At 39.3% G+C, this 26,432-nt stretch overlaps 1 protein-coding gene across 1 annotated transcript in view; it reads left to right on the forward strand.

Annotated features, from left to right (window-relative positions):
- lrrc1 (leucine rich repeat containing 1) overlaps positions 1-26,432 on the forward strand; it is a 90,618-nt gene that overhangs the window by 29,817 nt on the left and 34,369 nt on the right. The window contains exons 2-5 of the mRNA XM_034184374.1: positions 6,452-6,569; positions 13,507-13,585; positions 15,898-15,987; positions 18,047-18,059. Coding sequence (XP_034040265.1) covers positions 6,452-6,569; positions 13,507-13,585; positions 15,898-15,987; positions 18,047-18,059 — 300 coding nt within the window. The remainder of the gene's footprint in view (positions 1-6,451; positions 6,570-13,506; positions 13,586-15,897; positions 15,988-18,046; positions 18,060-26,432) is intronic.

A 26,432-nucleotide genomic window follows, 5' to 3' on the forward strand; every position in this document is an offset into this window, starting at 1 on the left:
TCTAATGCCATATACCAACACAGTGCAGAGTAGCTACCTAAACTCTGTAAGTGAGATAGAGTATCTCGTCAATAGTTTTACATCCTCATTGAAGACAACTTTGGATGCTGTAGCTCCTCTGAAAAAGAGAGCTTTAAATCAGAAGTGCCTGACTCCGTGGTATAACTCACAAACTCGTAGCTTAAAGCAGATAACCCGTAGTAAGTTGGAGAGGAAATGGCGTCTCACTAATTTAGAAGATCTTCACTTAGCCTGGAAAAAGAGTCTGTTGTTCTATAAAAAAAAAAGCCCTCCGTAAAGCTAGGACATCTTTCTACTCATCACTAATTGAAGAAAATAAGAACAACCCCAGGTTTCTTTTCAGCACTGTAGCCAGGCTGACAAAGAGTCAGAGCTCTATTGAGCTGAGTATTCCATTAACTTTAACTAGTAATGACTTCATGACTTTCTTTGCTAACAAAATTTTAACTATTAGAGAAAAAATTACTCATAACCATCCCAAAGACGTATCGTTATCTTTGGCTGCTTTCAGTGATGCCGGTATTTGGTTAGACTCTTTCTCTCAGATTGTTCTGTCTGAGTTATCTTCATTAGTTACTTCATCCAAACCATCAACATGTCTATTAGACCCCATTCCTACCAGGCTGCTCAAGGAAGCCCTACCATTATTTAATGCTTCGATCTTAAATATGATCAATCTATCTTTGTTAGTTGGCTATGTACCACAGGCTTTTAAGGTGGCAGTAATTAAACCATTACTTAAAAAGCCATCACTTGACCCAGCTATCTTAGCTAATTATAGGCCAATCTCCAACCTTCCTTTTCTCTCAAAAATTCTTGAAAGGGTAGTTGTAAAACAGCTAACTGATCATCTGCAGAGGAATGGTCTATTTGAAGAGTTTCAGTCAGGTTTTAGAATTCATCATAGTACAGAAACAGCATTAGTGAAGGTTACAAATGATCTTCTTATGGCCTCGGACAGTGGACTCATCTCTGTGCTTGTTCTGTTAGACCTCAGTGCTGCTTTTGATACTGTTGACCATAAAATTTTATTACAGAGATTAGAGCATGCCATAGGTATTAAAGGCACTGCGCTGCGGTGGTTTGAATCATATTTCTCTAATAGATTACAATTTGTTCATGTAAATGGGGAATCTTCTTCACAGACTAAAGTTAATTATGGAGTTCCACAAGGTTCTGTGCCAGGACCAATTTTATTCACTTTATACATGCTTCCCTTAGGCAGTATTATTAGACGGTATTGCTTAAATTTTCATTGTTACGCAGATGATACCCAGCTTTATCTATCCATGAAGCCGGAGGACACACACCAATTAGCTAAACTGCAGGATTGTCTTACAGACATAAAGACATGGATGACCTCTAATTTCCTGCTTTTAAACTCGGATAAAACTGAAGTTATTGTACTTGGCCCCACAAATCTTAGAAACATGGTGTCTAACCAGATCCTTACTCTGGATGGCATTACCCTGACCTCTAGTAATACTGTGAGAAATGTTGGAGTCATTTTGATCAGGATATGTCATTCAAAGCGCATATTAAACAAATATGTAGGACTGCTTTTTTGCATTTACGCAATATCTCTAAAATTAGAAAGGTCTTGTCTCAGAGTGATGCTGAAAAACTAATTCATGCATTTATTTCCTCTAGGCTGGACTATTGTAATTCATTATTATCAGGTTGTCCTAAAAGTTCCCTAAAAAGCCTTCAGTTAATTCAAAATGCTGCAGCTAGAGTACTAACGGGGACTAGAAGGAGAGAGCATATCTCACCCATATTGGCCTCTCTTCATTGGCTTCCTGTTAATTCTAGAATAGAAGGCTTACTTGTAGTTCCTAGGGTTTGTAAGAGTAGAATGGGAGGCAGAGCCTTCAGCTTTCAGGCTCCTCTCCTGTGGAACCAGCTCCCAATTCAGATCAGGGAGACAGACACCCTCTCTACTTTTAAGATTAGGCTTAAAACTTTCCTTTTTGCTAAAGCTTATAGTTAGGGCTGGATCAGGTGACCCTGAACCATCCCTTAGTTATGCTGCTATAGACGTAGACTGCTGGGGGGTTCCCATGATGCACTGTTTCTTTCTTTTTTTGCTCTGTATGCACCACTCTGCATTTAATCATTAGTGATCGATCTCTGCTCCCCTCCACAGCATGTCTTTTCCTGGTTCTCTCCCTCAGCCCCAACCAGTCCCAGCAGAAGACTGCCCCTCCCTGAGCCTGGTTCTGCTGGAGGTTTCTTCCTGTTAAAAGGGAGTTTTTCCTTCCCACTGTAGCCAAGTGCTTGCTCACAGGGGGTCGTTTTGACCGTTGGGGTTTTACGTAATTATTGTATGGCCTTGCCTTGCAATATAAAGCGCCTTGGGGCAACTGTTTGTTGTGATTTGGCGCTATATAAAAAAAAAATTGATTGAATCACTCTACCTGAGGGCAAAGATGTAGTGGGGGTAAATGGGTCTACATAATGAAAAAAGAACAATCACGGATCAGACAAATCACAATATGTTGTCAGATTTCCATCAGAGGACAGGCGTGAACTATGAAACTTTTTCTCCTACAGCCAGCATGACCAGCATCAGGGTGTTGGCACAGAAAGTGGCACAGAACAATCTGATTGTCCACCAGATGGACATAAAACTGCCTATTTACATGCACCAGTCGAATGTGAAATCTACATCGACCGGCCTGGGGACTATGAAATTGGGTCCAGCAATGACAAACTAGTATGTAAACTTGAGAAATCCCTGTACGGACTAAACTAGACAGGGCACAACTTGAACTACATTTTGCATGATTGTGTGAAATACAGTTTGCACAGAACCTCGCTGATCATTGTGTTTATAGCAAAGTGACTAACAATAAAAATTTTGCATATTCATATAGGTTGATGATTTGATTATTGCCACAAGTGATAATAAAGTCATGAGATGTGTAAAAGAAATGCTTCAGTTCGAATTCAGAATGAAAGACCGAGATTCAGAATGAACTGACACATTTTCTAGGTATTGACTTTGAGCAAAGTGCTGATTGTGTTAAAATGTCCCAATGCACATATTTGTACAGAAAATAATGGAGAGATTTGACATGTTAAACTGTAAGTCTAGAGCTACCCCTTGTAGCTGTAGTGTCAATATTTCACCACACCAACTAATGAACAGTGGACAGCTATTAAGCATGCTTTAAGGTATTTGAAAAGCACCAAAAGCAAAGAACTTTGTTTCAGGAAATATAAAGATGAGAATCTACTTCATGCTTACAGTGACGCTGATTGGGCTATATATTAATGATCGAAAAAAGCACTACAAGTTATAGTATCAGTCTAAACAAACATGATCCGTTAGTCTCGTGGAAAACTAAACAACAGCCCACAGTCACACTGTCCACCTATGAGGCTGAATATCTGGCTTTAGCTGCGACCATACAAGAGTGCCTTTTCTTGCAACAACCATTAAGATGTTTTGATGGAAAACATACAGGTGTGTTATTTATGAGGACAACCAAGGCACTATAGCCTTAGCGAAGGACCCTGTACATAGTCAGAGATGTAAACGTGGATATTAAATACCACTTTGTGAGGTCTATGTGGTAAATGGTGACCAAATGAATTTGCATTACTGTCCAAACAATGAAATGGCTGCAGTGCAGATGTACTCACCAAACCAGCAACTAAACTAATGCTGATGAAATTCGAAATGTTTATGTTTGGGTTTTGAGCTATACAGTGTGTCAACTTGTGTTAAAGCATTATGAGCTCTTCAAATGTGAGCAAATGGTGGTGTTGAGATATGCTGTTTTTCTTATTTGTTGTTGTTATTATTATGCCCCTAACATTTTTTGTTGAAATTGTTATGGCAAGTGTGACTTAGATGTTATGTGACCTTTTTGATTGTGAAGTGTCTGCACGTATGACAAACAAATAAATAGGGTGTGCCCGTGGGTGCGGGCGTTAACACACAGAGAAATGTGTGTTGTGTTTCATGTCACGTTGAATCTTGTGCAAAAGAAGACTGCTAACAATGAGCACGCACACAAATACATCGCAAAATAGACTGCGTAAGACAAAATGAATAAGAAAAATAATTTTATTTGCACACGCCATGATGTTAAGCAGATTTGACCCTCAAGTACTAGTATTCAATTTTATTTATTTATTTTTTTACAGCGGATAGAGTGGGAAATCGGTCCACAAACTGCATTTGTGTTTTTAGTCAAACTGGGGAAATGGAAGAGCCAGAAAATAATGTTGGTTTATTAATGGTTGTGCATTTATCAGTGATATCGCGCATCTCATGCTTTCCTTATATCCTGCAAATCCAGAAATGTACTGCATTTCAGTAATACTGCAGGTACTCCAACAGTTAACACCTGACAGCCTAAAAGTAAAAAAAACTGCATTATGTGCTGCTTGCTATTACACAATGTGCAATGATGTGTAACATTAAAAAATAAAAATTGGGCTCTGATAAAGTTTAGTTTTAGCATGCAAAGTAACGTATGAAAGCATTTCTGATGTTTTTGCCCTGTTATGGCCAAATAGGGTGTTACTGCTGTATTTCTTGTGATGCAGGGAAAAGACAAGTCTTGAGATACTAAATCGGGTGATCATTGTGCTAGAAATACGTGTGCAAAGATGTACACTACAGTGCAGGTTGTGCATGTTCTTGCATTGGGTATCAAGTATGTGCTTGTGGTAATTGGTTGTTCGTTTTATTTCGTGGAACAAAAATGTGGCAACTTGCTCTGGCAAATCTCTGTAATCAGAAGTTGCTGTGACTTGTGTCCACTTCCCACGAATCTGAGATACCAGATACCTGACTCAGCAGGGCTGACATCCAATCGATCAGAAAGGCACAGAAAAAAAAGAGTATGGTCTGTAGGCAGGTGAGCTAATCCGCACAGGTTTTTAATGACTATGCCAAAAGTAGTGAGAGGTGATGGTCTGGTGGTTAAGATGTTGGGCTTGACTCCAGAAGATCATGGGTTCAAATCCCCTCCTGACTGGAAAATCACTAAGGCCTTGGGCAAGGCCTTTAATCCCCTATTGCTGTGTGTGTAGTGAGCGCCTTGTATGGCAGCACCCTGACATCGGGGTGAATGTGAGGCATAATTGTAAAGCGCTTTGAGCGTCTGATGCAGATGGAAAAGTGCTATATAAATGCAGTCCATTTAAGAATAGTTGAGTAATTTAAAGTCAAAGCCACAATGAATGGTGATGACTACATCTCCTGTTTTAATGCGTTTCTACAACAGTTGCTTTACACTTCTGTGTCTACAAACTACATCTCTACTGCTGAGCCACACTGCAAAAAAAAAAAGGTGTCTACCTTGACGTTGTGAGAGGTCTGCAACATTGACTATCAGATTTTTAATTGTGATTCAGCAAAATTCAGTCTAGAAATTTTAGACAAAATGTTCAGGATGTGAAAACTGTAGATGCTTGAGATAATTGTTAAACATTTCAACTGCTATTTTTCCATCTTAAATTTGTGTAAGTCTTTTGTTTTATACCCGTATGAGGAAACCTACCTGGCATGCACTCTGATTTGATTCATACTGTATCCTTTAAACTGTGATTTCGACAGAACCGTGAGGGAGGTGCAGTGTTACACACCTACAATCCCAATTCCAGTGAAGTTGGTACATTGTGTAAAATAGAAATAAAACAGAATACAATGATTTCCAAATCCTCTTCAACCTATATTCAATTGAATACACCACAAAGACAAGATATGTAATGTTTTTATTTACATTTCACACAACGTCCCAACGTCATTGGAATTGGAGTTGTACTTTTTGGGAGTGGCAAATGTTTATTTTCTTGTCTCTCAAAATATTTTTGGACACTTCAAATCAAATAAAATCTAAAATTGGAGCTACAGTGTAAATACGTTAATACAGGAGTTGGCGGATGTAATGCTGATTTTTGCTAAATGTTGACACCCCCCCCCCCCCCCCAAAAAAAAGATCAATTGAAACTGAAAAATAAAATAAAAAATAAAATACTTATCGAAATTAAAAAATGGCACCAATTCAACGCTTATACATGCTGCTGTTTAAATATTTGATGTAATAACTTGTCTCCTTCACATCTTCCTAAGAACTCATTTAGTAACAGTTTTTAATTTTACCTAATAAAGCATGGAGTGCTACATTACTTATTCTGTTAAGTGCACCAGCATCATAGTTCGGGTTGAGTATCATAGTTCCTATTTAATCAAACCTGTCATACAATATTTTGTTCAGGCTCTTTACTTCAATAGATCAGTTCACAGGCACATTCTCGGTGCAGGTTATCTTTGACAGATTCTTTAACAGAATTAGCATCAGTTGATTGCATGTTTATCAGCTTTTATTGTGAGGGAAAAAGTCATATTTTGATGTAGTATATGTGATTTGTGCAACTTTTAATTCAATTTGCAATTATTTTCTCTTTTCAGCCATTTTTCCAGCTGGTGAAACTACGGAAACTTAGCTTGAGTGACAATGAGATCCATAGGCTTCCACCAGAAATAGCCAACTTCATGCAGCTGGTAGAGCTCGATGTCTCTCGAAATGGTGAGTTGGAGAAAACCAACATAGATACGCCAACACTTTGCGATTTCAGAAATATTTGTGTTTGCTTCAGCTCTGAGATTCCTGGTTTATAGATGATAGGGCCCTGGATTTGATGGTGTAGTGTTTGTGAATATTTTCATCAACACGCTGAATTAATATGCGTACATAGATGGTGGTATGCACTTTTGCGTGACATGAATACCTCCAGGTGGTGAATGCATGAATTAGTGTACATAATGAAGGCATCTGATCCAGTGCTTTCAAGTAGCAGATGATATAAGGAACTACTTGACGCTGAACTGTAGACCTAATGAACGATAGACAAAGATTCTGAAAATCTGTGTAACATTCTGCATCCACGTCGAGTGAGGCCTTATGGTAGAGTGATGCACATTCTACATTCTTGAAACGCCCCCTGGTGGTGTTTGCATGGATTAATGTACATAACGTATTCTATGTATTCAGGATGATAAACTAAATTTCATGACGCACCTTTTGTTTGATTGTGATGGATGATGCAAATGTTTTTCATGGACATACAGACATGTATGTAGACATACGGAGAAAATGCATACAGCAACATGTTATCTAAGCACAATATTCTTGGGTGTGTGGCGGTAGCTTTAACATATAATTTTCATGAAAAGACATTGAATTTCAGTGCTTTGTGGCCAGCTAACACAGGCGATATTTTAGAATGTGAAATTAAGATTTAATCCAAATGTACAAGCGATCAACACTGCCACAGGGATTCCACGTGGAGTAGAATTGAAAGAGAAGGAACTGATAGCCAAACAGAGTGCACCATTATATAATGTAAGGTGTTTGAACCAATGGGTGACAAGAAAACTGTAGAATAAAACCGAGGCGCTTACAGCTCTGGGATCACTCAGAATGAGACACAAAATGTCAACATCCAACCTCTGAAAAGGAAAAGTATCATCAGCAATCCTCAAATGGTTAAAATTCAAGTTTCAAGAATGGTCAATTTCAACGTGTTTCTTTCATGTGGTATTTATAAAAAAATTTTGTCTTGTTTTAGAACATCATAATAAAATATACAAAAGCACTAGTGAACACTGTATAGATTCCCATTTTCTGTCCTCAAATCTGGATCTAAACAGGGTACTGCAGAAAACAAACCAATGTCCTTTTTAGTTTCCATTCCTGTATTTTTTGTTGTTGTTGTTGTTGTTTTTGTTGGCTTATGATGGACAATGTGTATGTTTTTCATAGATATGTGTAGATACAGCTGCTTTTTGTAGATGATTTATGGTAACTGGATTAATCAAGCAGATAAATTAATTGAGAGGTATTTGCCCCGGACGTCCAAGTCTGAGATCATGAGGCCAATTTAAAAAAAACAACAACAACAAAAAAAAAATTCTGACAGGAATGCAGCCAGGTTTGTCAGTGTGGTTTTGGGTTCTTTTTTCAACTTGCATGTAGTCTAATGCCTTAAAACATTGGACGTGGGTGCTTTGAAACAGTCAAAACATGCCAATACTGGATGCAGTGGTATCTGAAAGAAAACAAGATTTGAATTTGTACTTTCACTTTTAAAGCTCAATATATTTAACTGCCCACGTGTACGTAGGCAGTGTGCAGCAGATGTTAAATTGTGTTGCTTTCCATGAGAGCACTGTGGAAAATTTTGCCACCATGACTGACTGTGAGAGTGACACCTGCACACCATGGTTTTATGTGCTATTAAAGTTAAATTTATGACGCTTGCCACAGGGACAAGTACAAAGGTTGATGATGATGGTGAAAGACAGATGGTGAGATTCTTTTAGTGCAGAGAGGAATTAAGCCGGAACTACGTAAGTTCGAAAAACATTTTGCAAAAAGTTCTCTCTCTCTCTCTTTGCAGCCATGTGCTAAAGGCAAAATCATTGTTAATGTCTTTCAGTAAATTGTAATGCAAATTTCTGCATCGTACATGATTATTTGAAAGATGTCAGCCACTGGAATGGCGAAACTGCTACAAAACCCTCTGAAGATGTCTGGCACCACTAGCAAGAAAATGTGCCTGTATTCCATTGTGCTCTGTTCTAGTGAGAGAGGATTCAGTGATGATGGGTAATTTTATCAGCAGGAGGAGGAACGGCTTGGTGGAGAAACTGCAAAGAAGCATTGCTGTTAGCATCGTAACTTTGAACTGAGAGTTAAGGAGATGTTGCTACTGTGTGCACTACAGTAACATTATTTATTTATTTACATATTTAAATTTACAAGTGTTCATTCTCTCTCAGAAAGCAGATATGGCTGTCTGCGCTGCTTAATGCTGTCAAGTGTACTAAAACTATTTCTCCTTTACATTTTTTTTAAAGTTTTTATTATTATTATTATTATTATTATTATTATTGTTATTTCCTGTGGATATTTACTTATTTGATATATTCATTAAATTTTAAATAAGTGTACTGCAGACAGTGTGGAGATATACCTAAACAGAGTGCAGACAACAGTGTTAAATGATCAATTAAGTACATAAATTTTGATTTATGCATAATGGAAAAATAAACATATATATATATATATATATATATATATATATATATATATATATATTCCCCATCAGTTGCCCTGTTCTATAAAAATGAGCATCAGTTGTTGAAAAACCCCTATCGTGAACTGCTAATTAATTTTTTTTTTTTAAGTTAATTTCAGAAAGTGTCAATAGAAAAAAGTGAAGTGAAAATGTTGGTTTTTGCCTCATTATGAATGTGTAAAAGTCACATCCTGAGCAGTTTTCATTATATTACTGGAAAAACAAAAACTATAAATCCAGTTTGCAAATCACTCGTATCACTCAAGAACAGAAAGGCCAGATTGGATTGCGCCAGAAAGCATCTTAGAAAGCTTACGCTGTTCTGGAACAAGATTTTTTTGGACAGGTAAAACCAAGACCTTGTACTTTGATGATGGGAAGAGAAGAGTACAGTGGTCCCTCGCGCGTAACTCCCAAGTTCCGTTCTAAAAATAACCCACGATAGGCGAAATCCACGAAGTAGTCAGCGTTATTTTTTACAATTATTATAGATGTTTTAAGGCTGTAAAACCCCTCACTACACACTTTATACACTTTTCTCAAACAGGCATTACCATTTTCTCACTTTTCTCTCCTGTGTAAACACTCAAAGTTCAAACCTTAGTAGAAAAATAAGTCCAGTATTATAGAATGAAACCAAAGATCAAAACTTGTTTTCAGGCCCAAACATTTTTTTGAGAAATAAAAATATAACATTTTCCTATAAATAATTATGATGGCTTTTAGAACTAATGAATATAAGTTTAATGCTCAACCTATGAGGTTGGACACATAAGAAATTATCAATAGTGACTGACCAGTATTTCACAGTTCCTCTGACCGCGTCTCTTCGTCCTGGCACCGCTCCGCTGTAGCGTCTTTTTCCACCTCAGTGCAGGTGTCTTTGAGTGAAGAACACAGTTATGGGTAGTTGGTGGTGCTTTTTTTTTTTCTTCTGGGCGAGAAGATTATAAACAGGCACACGCAGAACACAATGTGCATGCTCTTTCTTCGCTCACTGCCTCCGGTGTTACCGTTACGGGACGGATGCGGGGCCCGCAAAGAATCCAAGTCATTAAAAAGATACAAACCTCTGTCAAACATGGTGGAAGCAGTGCTATGACATGGGCATATATGTTTGCCAATGGAACTTTTACATTTATTGATGGTGTGCCAGTTGATTTAAGTAGTATAATGAATTCTGAAGCATATAGGGCTGTAGTGTTTGCTGAGTGGCAGCGAAATGCTGCCAAACTATGGTCATTACCCGTCTACTGTGCTTCACAGTACATATGGGTAATGAGCCAAAACATTCTGCCAATGCAACCAAAGAGCTTCTCAAAAGGCAAACCAATGGAATCTTCTTCAACTGCAGTCTTTCAACTGATCTCAGCCCAACAGAGCATGTTTTTCATTGAAGACAAGATTAAAGGCAGAAAGACTCACAAACAAGCAACACCTGAACAAGGTGCTAGTAAAGGCCAAACCAAGGATCTCAAGGGAGGAAACCTTCCCTCACTCACTCACTCACTCACTCACTCACTCACTCACTCACTCACTCACTCACTCACTCACTCACTCACTCACTCACTCGATGATGCTCATGGGTTCCTAGGGTTGGGTATCGAGAACCGGTTCTTTTTGGGTATTGTTAAAGGTGATAGAGAGAGGTTAAATGGGGCATTAATCCTTGTTCTGTGATGTGATATGTAGCCCCCCAAAAATTGGTTGGGTCTGTAATGGCTCAGAACCTTCCTAAAAGGCTCTCTGAAACAGCTATGTTACTATGTTGGGTTTAGAATGTTTCGTTTGCATTTAATGACGTCGTTTTGGAGCTTATTTGGCAACCTCATTATGAAATGCACGTAGGTGTTGGCGCTGATCGGTTGCCGTTGTTTGATTGGCTGCCCTTCCTCTCACTGAAAAGAAAGCACTCCCACTTTAGCGGCTCGGAGAAAAAAAGCATAAAAATGTCTTTGTAAAGCTCAGTGCTGTTACCGGCATCACTGGTAGTTGTTGGCGCTCTTTTTTCTTCTGGGCGAGAAGGTTCTTATAAACAGACACACAATGCGCGTGCTCTCCCTTCGCGGCGCCGCGACCAGCTGCTTGATGAGGATGAAAAAAAAACCATGCAAAATTGGACTAAAAAAATCTGTGAAAATGCGAGGCCGCGAAAGGTGAACCGCGTTATAGCGAGGAATCACTGTTATTATGTTTGAGGCAGTTGAACAAAATCCCGGCCGATTTTGAAATTCCCCCCGGACATTTTTTTAGGTCTCAAAAGTAGGACATGTCCGGGAAAAAGAGGACGTCTAGTCACGCTACTCAAATCCCCCTCCTATTGTGTAGTAATACCATTTTAGTTTGGCTTCATTTGTTTTGTTTTACTTCGGTTACTGTGACTTCCAAAGGTTATGCATTGAAATAAGCAAGCTGCCCTTTGCAGGCTTACTTGCTGCCAGCATAATAATGAAAATAGCTAGCTGCTAAGGGGTTAGCTCATTCCCTTTAGAGGAACAAACCATAGCTAACATGCCATTCTAACGTGCAATTCTTACAACACGAATATAGCGCAACACAAATTTAAAACAAAAGAAAATGTGATACTTACAGGATGTACTGATTGCTGGGGTTGATTTTGTTGCAAAGTCGGAACTGACCCTCAACTGAGTATTAAATGCCGACTGAAGCCAGCTCGAAATTGAGCAAGGTTGGTGAAACAGTCCTCCATGAAATGCGCAGAGCAAAGAAATAGTTGGCGGTTGTATGTCCTGGGGATGCGGTTAAAAATGATTAAAAGCCAGTGATCGCGTACATTGCTTTCCGTGGGAAGAATATGGAAAGATCGTAGTCCGCTATGACAGCCTCGGAAGGCACACCTGTAGCTTGCCATTGCTCCTCTTCCAGTGGTAGGAATGGGTGGGCACAACCTTATGAATAATTAATTTCGAAGGGGCGTGTGTGAAAGGGGGTGGGTGTGTGTGGGGGGGGCTATTGGTGAAAATGTGACGCAATGTTTCCCTCAAACACGAATTGGCCTATTTTCTGGCGGCAATTCAAAAAAGGAGAATTACTTGAAACAGAGGTTCTGAAACTTGCTGGCACGTGTGTTTTCCCCACAGCGGGGAGACTCTAAACTAACACCAAAAAGATGATTTTGATTCTCTATCCCCTTTAAGAAATTATTCGATCCACTGACATCAATAGTCTTTTTGCTTAATGATTCCCTTATCGGTCCTTCAGAGCAGCTGTTGTTTTTGAGGGTGTTTGTCGGGAAAATGATCATTTCTCTACGTTGATTGCAGATCCTGCAGCGGGTCTGTAATCAACCGCTTCTGTAGCGCGACTCCACTTTGAAGCTTGGACCAATGAAGCAGTGCTTCGATCTGCTGCTTTGTTGGTTCTTTGATTCGCTGCTCTCCAGAAACGAAAAGTCCGCTTCTTAACTGCTCTCAAAGCCATTAAAATATGTCAGTCGTAAATCACTTTTGTGTGGATTAAAGTCACTAACTGGGACACTTGTCTTGTTGCAGTCAAGAAATGAGAATTGTCCTCTGTTCCATTGGCACAACTCCAAATGCTGCACCTCTCTCTGCTGAGACAGAGTCCGGTCAGAATTAATAACTTCAAAGCAAATCGCCGTTTAAATCAAATGACACCTCTTTCCAAACGTTGTAAGACAGACAACAGACTAAAACATTTTTTTCTCCCAAAATGAGACGTCCTGCATTCTTTATGAATTACACATTGACGTGCAGCACTGCCGGCTGCAAGAGCTCAGCTCAGATGTATGGAAAGACATTCATGCCAATAATGTCCGAAAGGAAATGCTTTTTGACGAAAACTACAGATTTTGTTTTCTATTTATGTCCAGAGTTTAAGGATCCAGTGACCAATTTCATATTTATTTACTTTAAGACTCAATAAAATGTTATTGACATAGAAAACCTGTAAAGCCTACTTTTAGTACATGGAAAATTCACAAGAGGTATTGATAAGCGGAATTGATAATCGTATCGATGAAATCTTATCAATACCCATCCCTATGGGTTCCTGACTCCAGGCAGTTGTTGACTGCAGTTTGTCTGGTTACGTTTGACAGTGTATAAAAATGGCTAAAATTCATAAATGGTAAAAGCAATATTTTTATTCAACCTTTTGAAGGAAAACTGAAAGTTTATACTCCATTCACATCTTGTGTAATTTTTAATCCATTATGGTGGTTTATAAAGGCAAAAATAAAAACATTGTCACTACTCAAATATGTATGTATCTGTCTCCATTTGGTTGCCAGTTAATAACTGCAATGTTTATACTGTGTGTTTGTATGTTACATCACTACATTTTGTCACCTGAACAGAGGGAGTAAGAACTGTAATAACATTTGTATTTTCTCATTCTCAGATATTATGGAAATTCCAGAGAGCATTTCTTACTGCAAGACTCTCCAAGTGGCAGATTTCAGTGGAAATCCTTTAACAAGGTATTGTTTCTCTTTGCTTGCTTTTCACTGACTAAAATAAGTGATGTCAGCCCAGTTGGGGGAGAGATGATCTAGTGGTTGAAGTGTTGGGCTTGAGACCAGAGGACCCTTGGTTCAAATCCCAGCCTGACCGGAAAATCACTAAAGGCCCTTGGACAAGGTCCTTAATGCCCTAATTGCTCCTGGTGTGTAGTGGGCGCCTTGCATGTGTAAAGCGCTTTTAGCGCCTGATGCGGATGGAAAAGCGCTATATAAATGCAGTCCATTTACCATTTAAAGGTTCAAATATTGATCTTTTCCATCCTGAAATAGACATTGTTTACCTTTATTTTCCCCTGTAAATATGCATAATTTTGAAAAGCCAGCAGTAGTCCCAAATTTAAAAATGTGGAGATTGTGGAGCCAGTTTGTTGGTTGGTTTATAATTTCAGCTGTTAGTGTTCTTTGTATTAATGACATTTCATTCATTTTACAGGGTGTCTCTGTAATTTTAATATATACCTTTTAGTATGAAAAAAAATAACAGTCAAGGAAGTATGTTACTGTTTCCAGTCAGCAATGAATGTTTTATTCCAAGGATGATGGTATTAAATCATTTTATTTGAAAAGACAGACACACCCACATTAGTTTGTCTTCATCTCAAATGTGAGTCACACCAGGTACATACAACATTATGCTGAGTTCACGAGTGACAGACTGTAAACTGGATGTTGTATTGTTTTCAGTAAGCGGTTGCCAGAATAAAATTCCACCGCCTCTGCCTTTAATCGCGGCAACTTGCACATCATGACAGGACTTGCTGTTAAAAGTTAAAAATGTTCATCTATTGAGCAAAAAGGACAAACTGGATGTTGTTTTTTATTTTTAACAATGAGGAATGAAGGACCATGATAGATGGATTATTTATCCATTCTAACACACATGAATAATGTGTGTTAGATTACAAAGAGGAATTAATCTATAACCTCAGAAAAAGTTACATGTTTAAGATACCATTAGAGCCAGGCCTTCTTGTTTTAATTGTAATGTTGTGTAAAAACCTAAGACTCTTTTTTTTTTTTCTTCCAATTAAGTAAATTATTGTCCATGTCAGTAGAATTAAAAATGATGCCTCACTGTGTCACCCACAGTCAGCTGCTGCAGACCACAAGAATTCTGCTATTACAACCTGTATGATGTTATTTCTGCTGCTGGCATGAACACAGCATTTTTGCAATAGAAAGACATACTGCTAAAAAAATAATAAAAACAAGTGATGTATACCCACTCTAGCACACACTTGTTTTACCGAATAGTAAGCCATTTTTTCACTCTTTCATCAGGCACATTTAACAGCTTCACAGTAAATCTTCAGCTTCAGTCAGGGTTAGCATAACTCAAGTTGCTTTAAGATCATGAAGTTGATAGTAATGTTTGGCTCAATCTACAGTCGGGTCCATAAGTAGTTGGTCAGTAACAAATTTTATAGTTTTGCCTCTTAACACCACCACAGTGGAGTTGAAGTGAAACGGGCAGCATGATGGCTAAATGGTTAGCATGGTTGCGTCACAGCGAAAATGTTGTGGGATCGATTCCCACCTGGTCCTTTCTGTGTGGAGTTTGCATCTTCTCCCCATGTTTGTGTGGGTTCCCTCCAGGTGCTCTGTCTTCCTCCCACTTCCAAAGACATGCAGGTTAGGTGAAATAGAAACTGTAAATTGAGCGTAGACCCGAGTGAGAGTGTGACTGTTTGTCTGTCTGTCTATATGTGGCGCTACGATTAACTGGTGTCCTGTCCCATGTGTACCCCACCTCTCAGTCTATGACTGCTGGGATAGACTCCAGCCTCGTGACCCTTAACTGGAGTAAGTGGGTATAGAAAACGAATGTGCTTACAGTGCAAACTGTCAGCTTTAAGTCAAGAGATTTAACAAAAACAACAGCAAAAAAACAACACCACTGTTTTGTTTTGGAAGGACAACCATTTAGATATACAAATAACTACTTTTTTAGTCAGGTTTCTTTACACAAGTCAAAGGATGGACACATGAATATTTTCCAAGTCACTGAATATTTCCTTGTTATCCTTGTTAACAAGGAATTTTTAATCAAGATAATAAAGTCCTGTTAGTAGAAGAAATTATATCTTTTCACTTAACCTGGTTATTTTGGAGTTAATTTCTTCTTAATGTGACTTTTTAAAACACGTATGTTGAAGAGCAGATCAGAAATGGGACATATAGTGTTGGTAGCAAAACTGTTAGAAATGACTGTGAATTCATGTGTTCCTGTTTTCTCTTACCTCATGTGATGATCTGTCTTGTTTTTTCAGATTACCTGAGAGCTTTCCAGAACTACGGAATCTAACATGCCTTTCCCTCAATGATATTTCATTGCAGGTTCTTCCAGATAACATCGGAAAGTATGTATAAACACTGTTTCACCATATTTATTTTGAGGTGATGGCATACTTGGCATATACAAAGAGTGAAACATTATGTCTGCTTCCTTACAGTTGAGTTCACAATTGGATTTAATACAATAACCATGTGCTTTTAGTTGAAATTACTGTGAGGGATGTTCTGAATTCTGTTGGAATTCAGAAGAAATAAAAAGGGAATTTATATTTAAAAAGCCACATTTTGTTCCTTTATTTGCTGATATTGTATGCATTTTATTTATTTTAATGTTTATTTGACATGGACAATGCACATTAATTAACATAAAATGAAAATGTGCCAGAATTAGCCAGAAATTGCTTTTTTTTACATCTGTTGTCCATGGACAATGTTGAATGCTACATTATTACATGTTGTGTTGCAAAAAAGAACTAAATACAATATATAAAATTTTAGTTTGACATTACTCAAGTTAAAGGAGAATTTCAGAAAATTACAATCTAGGCTCTCAAGTTGATTGAGAAGGAGGGGCTGGGTGAGAGAGGAAGCCCTTACTTCACACTTGACTTGTTTGCACTCTGTAGGGCAGCCCCAACAGAAGAGGATGGCTAGGTTAAGGCAAGGCTAAATGTATAATCGGTAGTTTTAGAAAGTTAACTTACATTTATTGAGGTAAAAGGACACACACTTATCTCCACTTTGAAGTGGTCCATTTAGCTAGAATGCTTCACATGACATTTTTGTCCTGTTTAGTGGTGATTGAGAAGAATTTACTCTGAATTGTTTTTGCCCTGTCTAATAACATTAATTAGCTGGTTAGGTTCTGCTTGCTAATGTGGTGTTTTCATTCTCAGTAATGTCCTGATTAAGCATATGTTTCTCTGAAGTGAAAAGATGGCCCCCAAAACGTAAAACTAACCCAAAAAAGTTTTTCTGATCCTGTTTGTCTATTACGACATTTTGAAACACTTACACCCCTCTGCATAACATACTGTAATCATTAGATAACTGCTGAAACACTGGGAGCTAAAATAAGCAAATGTATTTCATCTTCACTGGTACAATAAGATCGGGGTAATTTCTCACCCAATTATGGACACCTCATGAGATTCTGGCTGCAATTCAGAACTTTTTTATTTTTGTTGTTTTTATGGTGAGGACAGGATTGCTTACATTAAAACACAACAGGTGTAGCGTTAAAGCTGCTTTCACACTGGGGCCAGTGTAGAGTTGTGTATTGCGGTGTACTGACCATGCCAAGTTAAGCAGCTCTACGCCCAGTTTAAGCAGCTCTGTGCTGAGTTTTTGCTGCCCTACGCAACAGTATACTGAAGGCATACTGTACATCTGGAAACGTGAGTGCCATTCATGTATCGTTTTCAGAACGAAGCACATTTCCACAATGTCACCCCCCCCCCCCCCCCCCAAAAAAAAAGTGGACAGAAAAAGAGGCAGAAAAATAGTGGCGAGCACTACATACAGTAGTGTTCAGAATAATAGTAGTGCTATGTGACTAAAAAGATTAATCCAGGTTTTGAGTATATTTCTTATTGTTACATGGGAAACAAGGTGCCAGTAGATTCAGTAGATTCTCACAAATCCAACAAGACCAAGCATTGCTTATTATTTATTGTTTATTTCATTCATTTCATTCAGTTCCAACCACACAACCAAAAATCATTCCAAAAGAAAACATAACAAACGTAACAATACACCTGAATGAAAGGGGGTAGAAAGAAGCGAACTTATATTATCTACCCCTTTTTACAGAAGATTAATTTACAAATTAAATAATCACATTATTAACATTGCAATCAGAATATCTAAAAAAGGAAAAGAAAAATAAATAGTAAAAATATACATGTGGTTTCATTATTACAACATCGTATTTCTGAATCATATTAATTTTAACTGCCTTTTTAAATATATTGCTTGATTTAGCTGCTTTAATTTCCTTGTTCAGATTATTCCATAAACTGACTCCCTTGATAGAAATGCAACGTTCCTTCAATTTAGTTGTGAATCTTGGTTTGTTAAATATCTCTGTTCCTTTTAAGTTGTACTGGCTTTCTCTTTTTTCAGATTTGTTCTGGATGTTAGTCGGTAGTATTTTTTTGTGAGCCTTAAACATTGTCTGGAGAATAGTGTAATCAACCAGGTCATGAAATTTCAACAAATGTAACTGCAGGAATATTGGACACGTGTGTTCTCTATAATGCCTCCGACTAATTGTCCTTATTGCTCTTTTCAGTAAAATGAAAAGTGAATGTGTGAATGTTTTGCAGGCATTTCCCCATATTTTAATACAGTAGGACAAATGTGGAACAGTCATAGAACAGTACGAGGTCTATTAGAAAAGAAACCGACCGTTTTATTTTTTTAAAAAACTATAGGTTTGATTCATATGTTTTTACATCAGCCAAGCTTGAACCTTCGTGCGCATGCATGAGTTTTTCCATGCCTGTCGGTGACGTCATTCGCCTGTGAGCGCGCCTTGTGGGAGGAGTGGTCCAGCCCCCTCGTCGGATTTTCATTGTCTGAGAAGTTGCTGAGAGACTGGCGCTGTGCTTCATCAAAATCTTTTCAGAAACTGTGAGGCACATCCGAGTGGATACCATTCGAGAAATTAAGCTGGTTTTCGGTGAAAATTTTTATTCGTACTTTTTTCTCTATTACTAAATATCATGAAATTAGTTTTGTCAAAGTTAAGTGATAATTTATTAATGTCAAGCCAAGTTTTTATTCCCATGAATTCTTTTTTGACTACTCTCAACACATGTACATTTTTACCAGAATAGAAAAATGTGGTATCGTCAGCAAACAGAATACAATGTAACATCTTAGATACATTAACAATGTCATTGACATACAGTGTAAAAAGTTTTGGTCCAAGGACCGACCCCTGAGGTACCCCACAGGTGACACTTAATAATCCAGATTTTACATCGTTTACCTGTACCTGTTTTCTGTTGACTAGATCCTGTTGATAGATAGGATTCATGATATGCACATTCTTAAGGCTATGAAATTGGGCTATTAGTAAAAAAAAAAAAAAAAAAAAAGTAGAAAAGGGGGTGTTCATAATAATAGTAGCATGTGCTGTTGATGCTACAAACTCAAAACTATTATGTTGAAACTGCTTTTTTAGCAATCCTGTGAATCACTAAACTAGTATTTAGTTATATAACCACAGTTTTTCATGATTTCTTCACATCTGCGAGACATTAATTTTGTTGGTTTGGAACCAGGATTTTGCTCGTTTGCTAGTGTGCTTGGGGTCATTGTCTTGTTGAAACACCCATTTCAAGGGCATGTCCTCTTCAGCATAAGGCAACATGACCTCTTCAAGTATTTTTTCATATCCAAACTGTCCATGATAACTGGTATGCGATATATAGGCCCAATACCATAGTAGGAGAAACATGCCCATATCATGATGCTTGCTCCGTCATGCTTCACTGTCTTCACTGTGAACTGTGGCTTGAATTCAGAGTTTGGGGGTTGTCTCACAAACTGTCTGTGGCCCTTGGACCCAAAAAGAACAATTTTACTCTCATCAGTCCGCAAAATATTCCTCCATTTCTCTTTAGGCAATTGATGTGTTCTTTGGCAAATTGTAACCTCTTCTGCACATGTCTTTTATTTAACAGAGGGACTTTGCGGGGGATTCTTGCAAATAAATTGGCTTCACACAGGCATCTTCTAACTGTCACAGCACTTACAGGTAACTCCAGACTGTCTTTGATCATCCTGGAGCTGATCAGTGGGTGAGCCTTTGCCATTCTGGTTATTCCTCTATCCATTTTGATGGTTGTTTTCCATTTTCTTCCATGCGTTTGTTCTTTTTTTGTCCATTTTAAAGCATTGGAGATCATTGTAGATGAACAGCCTATAAATTTTGCACCTGCGTATGTTTTCCCCTCTCCAATCAACTTTTTAATCAAACTACGCTGTTCTTCTGAACAATGTCTTGAACGTCCCATTTTTCTCAGGCTTTCAAAGAGAAAAGCATGTTCAACAGGTGCTGGCTTCATCCTTAAATAGGAGACACCTGATTCACACCTGTTTGTACCACAAATTTGACGAACTCACTGACTGAATGCCACACTACTATTATTGTGAACACCCCCTTTTCTACTTTGTTTTTTTACTAATAGCCCAATTTCATAGCCTCAAGAGTGTGCATATCAAGAATGCTTGGTCTTGTTGGATTTGTGAGAATCTACTGAATCTACTGGCACCTTGTTTCCCATGTAACAGTAAGAAATATACTCAAAACCTGGATTAATCTTTTTAGTCACATAACACTACTATTATTCTGAACACTACTGTACATGGCAGTAAGCAACTGAAATGAAGACGAGGAATGCAACCACACACAATCACATAACAGCCTACACAGGGACTAAGCCAAAGCTGCGCAATTTTCCAGCGTACTCCATACGCATCGCAACGCAACTCTATGCAAGCCTGGTGTGAAAGTGCCTTAAGATAAGAATTTTAGGTTTTGCTAATAATCTGATGAAGAAACTAACAGATACAAAAGCACTGAACTAATAAACAAAAACAAAACACGCTTTGAACTAGTTATTACTTTATAAATGGCACAACTAATACAAGCGATCTGTGCAACAATATACCCTTGTGTATATTGTACCACATGCTTCCAAAGTGTGTGTGTGTGTGTGTGTGTGTGTGTGTGTGTGTGTGTGTGTGTGTGTGTGTGTGTGGTGTGTGTGTGTGTTTTGGGGGGTATACAGAACTTGTTTTGGTGACTGCCCAAAACATTTGTCTACATCAATGATTTCAGTTACTGAATCTGCCTTTTGCTCGCAAGCTCCATGATATTAAGCTACAGCTCTCTAACTGGGTCATCATATTTCTGTTGGAAATATTGTAAGTAGACATGGTTTCAGGCTGGAATGTTAAAAACAATTGGTAGCTGGGTTTCCATTGCAGATTTGTGCAAAAGTTAAATATTTTCAATATGACGACAAAACACAACAGAGGAATATCATTTTATTGAGTGATGGAATGCGAGTGCCGGGTATTGCCCTCTCGTGATAACTGTCATTATAGTGAGTCTCTTTTGACGAGTGGTCAAGTCCTGCTAAATATTGGCATTCTGGTTTATTTTATTTTTTCTCAAACCCAATATTGCCATAACACAGAAGTGGGACGAAGGCACCAGCAAGTCACTTTCAAGTCATGAATCGTCAAGTCTCAAGTCATAATGACCAATTGTTTGCAAGCTGACTTGAGATTTGACTTGAGACTTGCTGATTCATGACTTGAGAATGACTTGACAGTGACTTTGTCCCACCTCTGCCATAACATCATCTCTTATAAAGTTTAATATGCTCTCCATGTCTTATTCCATCCACAACACTGTGGCATGTATTTTAGAAGGCCATTGTACATCATGTGACCTGTAATAGCAAAAACAACCTACTTCCATTTAACTTATGTGAAATGGGGCTTTTCCAAATAATCTTCAAAATGACCTCATATGAAAATAGAAATGTTTTTTCTTATTTGAGTTTTTTTTTCACCAAAAATCAAGTGATTCCAATAAACATATTTTCAATTCGCAACTTCAAACTGCGCAATTTGGAGGGTAATGGAAACCCATTCACTACCACATGCATTTCCAGTGCATTATCAATGCATTTCCAGAATACAAGTATTGCAGAGTAAAGCACAGTATTGCAGTATTGTGGCACATTTAGAACAGTTTTATTTATTTGGGGAAAGGAGTGCGCCTACCAATACATGAATTTGGTGTTTCGCAGTTGTGAATCTCACGCTGTTTCGCTGTCCGTGACTCACACGAGAGGTGGTTTCAGCAGAGTTCCGGTGTCAGGAGCTCGGCACTCAGTATAAACACATCTCGTGAGGTATGGACAATAAGACAGCATCGGGGCACAGCAGAAGTCCATCACAGCTGCTACACCTCCTCTAGATAACCTTCTCAACTTGGGAGAACGTATAATCATCGTAATCGCCCGTGAACTCGCTACATTAACGCCATCCACATCCTCGCTTTGCCATTGTTTACATGTGCTGTGAGTCAGTGGAACTCTGCTGGCACCGCGATGCATTCTGGGAAGGCCAGGCGGCCGCCAGGGACATGATGGGAAATGTTGAAACACCGAATGAAAACACAACTAGAGAACATAGAATCTCAGCCACCTGTAGTAGTTGAGAAATTAAGTTTTATATGTGATGCTCAATAAAATTTACATGGTTATGAAAGGTTGCACACAATTATCCATATCACACATCAATTATCCATTTCACACATTTTAATTAGTTTGTCATTTCAAAATACAAAAAAAAAAATCTAAATTTCTCAAATTATCTTCCTTAAACTCAAACTAAAAGTAAATCTATACAACTTGATATAAATTAATTAAAAATATAAAAGCCAAGATGATGGATTGCATAAGTAACAGAACGCTTTGGTATAATGCCTGTACGAGGTCTATTAGAAAAGTATCCGACCTTATTATTTTTTTCAAAAACCATATGGATTTGAATCACGTGTGATTGCGTCAGACAAGCTTGAACCCTTGTGCGCATGCGTGAGTTTTTCCACGCCTGTCGGTTGCGTCATTCGCCTGTGAGCAGGCTTTGAGTGAGGAGTGGTCCAGCCCCCTCGGCTTTCCATGACAAAATCTCTTGTTAAAAGTGAAATCTGCCGGAAAATGGTTGATGTCCAGCTCTTGTGATAACCAGAGAAATGGCACACGATGGTCACAGATCCAGACAGCCATCCGTTTAGAAATGAAATGGTCGTTCAGCCTGTCGATGGTGGCTTCGGAGCGCAGCACGCCCCACAGCCGCTGGGGGCCGTCCTTAAAGCGACAGTAACACTCCTTATTCTCTACCAAGCCCGTAACATTTTCTCCGAAAGCCAGATACATTTTTCTAATGGTTTCCAGCTGCCAGTCTCTAACAGTTTCTGAAAAAATTCTGATGGGAAAAAAAAAGCCCAAATCATTCCGCCATTTCCTGGCAATGAAACAACGACGAGGGGGCTGGACCACTCCTCACTCAAAGCCTGCTCACAGGCGAATGACACAACCGACAGGCGTGGAAAAACTCATGCATGCGCACAAGGATTCAAGCTTGTCTGACGCAATCACACGTGATTCAAATCCATATGGTTTTTGAAAAAAATAATAAGGTCGGATACTTTTCTAATAGACCTCGTAAATAATGTTTAATTGCCAGTTTTCTTCAGAGAAGTCAGGGGATGGATACTTGAACATTTCCAAGTCACTGAATATGTCTTGGACTTTATTTACATCAATTATAAAGAAATACAAACAGTATGGCACTCTATGGTAAATCTGTATGAAGTAGATAGTTCTCAAAAACTGAGTGACTGTGCAAGAAGGCGAAGAGTGAGGAAAGCCACCCAGACAACCCAGAAGAAGTTATTGGTTTCTCTGGCTGTGATTGGAGAAATTGTGCATGGTGCATGCTTTGCATTTTGTATCTTCAGTTATACAGCTTCATGATGTAGTGGTATAGAGAATGATATTCCTTCCCCCCCCCCCGTCTGCATATATAGTAATGGTAAGTGCCACACTGGCAGAACCATTTATGAACATTAATAAGCATTTATGCAATTTATTCTTGCAAGACAGAAGGTATGTAGTGCATGAGTGATGTGGTGTGTGTGTGTGTGTGTGACCCCCATCCGCCTTCCCGATCAGCCTACAAACATACTCAAAGCCAACCGACAGCTTCTATCAGGAAGGCTGACCACCAAAACAACACAAAGACAGACAAGAACAAGAGACAAGTGGTGAAAAACAATAACTGTGACGTGAGACACCGAGGAGACGGGGCCCCAACCATACGAACATACCATGACAAACAACCACACATGAACAAACAGTGACAGTACACGTCTGTTGTCTAATTAGTGAGCATCCATACCTTAATCCAGAACACCGTAGTGTTAATCCTCTTAAGAGCACCCAAAACCAAATGTGGTGATGGCCACAAACACGTGACCATCCACACACAGAGACCCAGATCACAGCGAGGAAGATGGCGCCTGTGTGTTTGGCATGCCGTCAGCCCTGTCGCTCGTCGAGTTTTTTGCTATTTGTTGCTGTGTTTTTGCTCTGTGTGTTCTGCCGGGACACTTCAGCCTTGCTTGTGTATGGTTGCCAGTCTCTCTTGGACATTAATGCTCTTTATGAGCTGCTGCTGTCGTCTGGGTCCAGGCTTGGAGGGCCCCGCCCTGCTCTGCCACCTGTGCTCGCGGACATCCCGCTCCACCTGCTCCGTTTTCCTTGCGTTCCTCTCCGGAGGAGGCGCTTTAGAAGGCGCGGAAAGCGGAGCGGTCTGTTGGTGAAACTTAAGTTTTAACAGGCAGCCTTCACTAGAGGGTCTGATCCTCGCCACCTCTGTGATGGACGATATTTTTGGGCGTGGGAGCGCGCGCTGCGCACGAGAGGCTGCTGGATTCGTCCTGTTCCTGAACTGATGACCGGACCAGCTCCGCTAAAGCTGTGCCCGTTTGTGCCACAGCTTCCCGCTGCTGCTTCTCGCCGGGCTGCGGAGTTTTTACGCCGGTGCTGTCATCTGCGGGCTCTCAGACGTGGCGTTTCACCTGAGCTCCTCCGGCCATTGAAACACGCTGCGTCACTGGCTGCTGAGGAGCAGAACTTCCGCATGACCTCATTAAAACCTGCTGATCCCACCGAGATCCTTAGTTTGGGTCTCATTAATATCAGATCATTGTCTCTGAAGTCATTGCTGGTGAATGACTTAATTGTGGATCATCGCCTGGATATGCTTGGATTATGTGAACCTCGATTAAATCCACAGCTGTCCTTCCTCTGAATGAGGCCTGCCCACCGGAGTACACTTTTAGTCCGTTCACGTGATGTGAGGAAAGGCGGGGGTGTTGCTTTTATTTATAAATCCAGCTTTACTTTAGTAACTGTTGGGGGTCAGAAATATAATTCATTTGAGCATCTGATTCTCCGTTATGCCCATGATGCTAAGTACTGTCAGGTCATAAAACTGGAAATCAGCTATGTTAATTGTCACTGTCTACAGGCCTCCTGGCCCATATTCTGATTTTTTAGATGAATTTGGCACGTTCATCTTTTTGAGCCACTGCAGTCTGCTTTTAGAAGACATCCCTCCACAGAAACAGCACTTATTAAAGTAGTTAATGATCTTCTGCGAGCAATGGACTCAGATACTACTACAGCATTGGTGTTGTTGGATCTCAGTGCTGCATTTGACACAGTTGATCATCATATTCTACTTGATAGGCTAGAAAACTGTTTCAGGATTACTGGAACTGCTCTTGTGTGGCTGACGTCTTATCTGTCTGGTCGTTCCCATTGTGTTTTGTGCAATGACACTACCTCTGACTTTAAGGGCATGAAGTTCGGGGTTCCGCAGGGATCCGTTCTGGGTCCCTTGCTTTTTTCCCTGTATATGGCACCCCTTGGGAACATTTTGCGGCGTTCAGGGTTGCTTTTCATTGTTATGCTGATGATACTCAGTTGTATATGCCGATAGCTGCTGGAAATCCTGTCCACATAAAATCTTTACAGGACTGTCTTGCAGCAGTGAGAAGTTGGATGTCTAGCAACTTTCTACTTTTGAACTCTGATAAGACTGAAATGATGGTTCTTGGCCCAGCAAGACATCGGCACCAATTGATCAGCTGGCGCTTAGCCTAGGTTCATGTGTTATACATCATACTGACAAAGTGAGGAACCTTGGGTAATCTTTGATCCTACGTTGTCCTTTGACCTCCACATTAGGGACATTACGAGGACTGCTTTCTTTCATCTGAGAAATATAGCAAAGATTCGCCCCATCCTGTCTATGGCTGATGCTGAGACTCTGATTCACGCATTTGTCTCTTCTAGATTGGATTATTGTAATGCTTTATTTTCTGGTCTGCCGCAGTCTAGCATTCGAGGACTTCAGTTGGTGCAGAATGCTGCTGCCAGAATTTTGACACAAAGTAGAAGGTTTGACCACATTACTCCCATTCTGGCATCCCTTCATTGGCTATCGGTTTCTGCCAGATTGGATTTTAAAGTTTTATTTTTGGTTTATAAAATTGTTCATGGACTGGCGCCTTCCTACTTGGCGGACTTGGTTAAGCCCTACGTACCTGTGAGGCCTTTGCGTTCGCAGGGCGCAGGGCTTCTGTGTGTTCCGAGGATGAACAAAAAGTCTGTGGGGTATAGAGCCTTCTCCTACCGTGGTCCGGCTCTTTGGAATGATCTACCTGCTGTTATTCGGCAGTCTGACACGGTGGAGATTTTTAAATCAAGACTGAAGACCCACTTTTTTAGACTGTCTCATCATTAATTTTTTAATCTGTTTGTATTTGCCTTGTATTTCTTTTATTCTACTGTGTTTTATCTTTAACTGTGCTTTTCTTGCTTTTAATTTTGAATTTAGATTAATTTGT

The sequence above is a fragment of the Thalassophryne amazonica genome, chromosome 13 (genome assembly GCF_902500255.1).
Source record: "Thalassophryne amazonica chromosome 13, fThaAma1.1, whole genome shotgun sequence".
Taxonomy (NCBI): Eukaryota; Metazoa; Chordata; class Actinopteri; order Batrachoidiformes; family Batrachoididae; genus Thalassophryne; species Thalassophryne amazonica.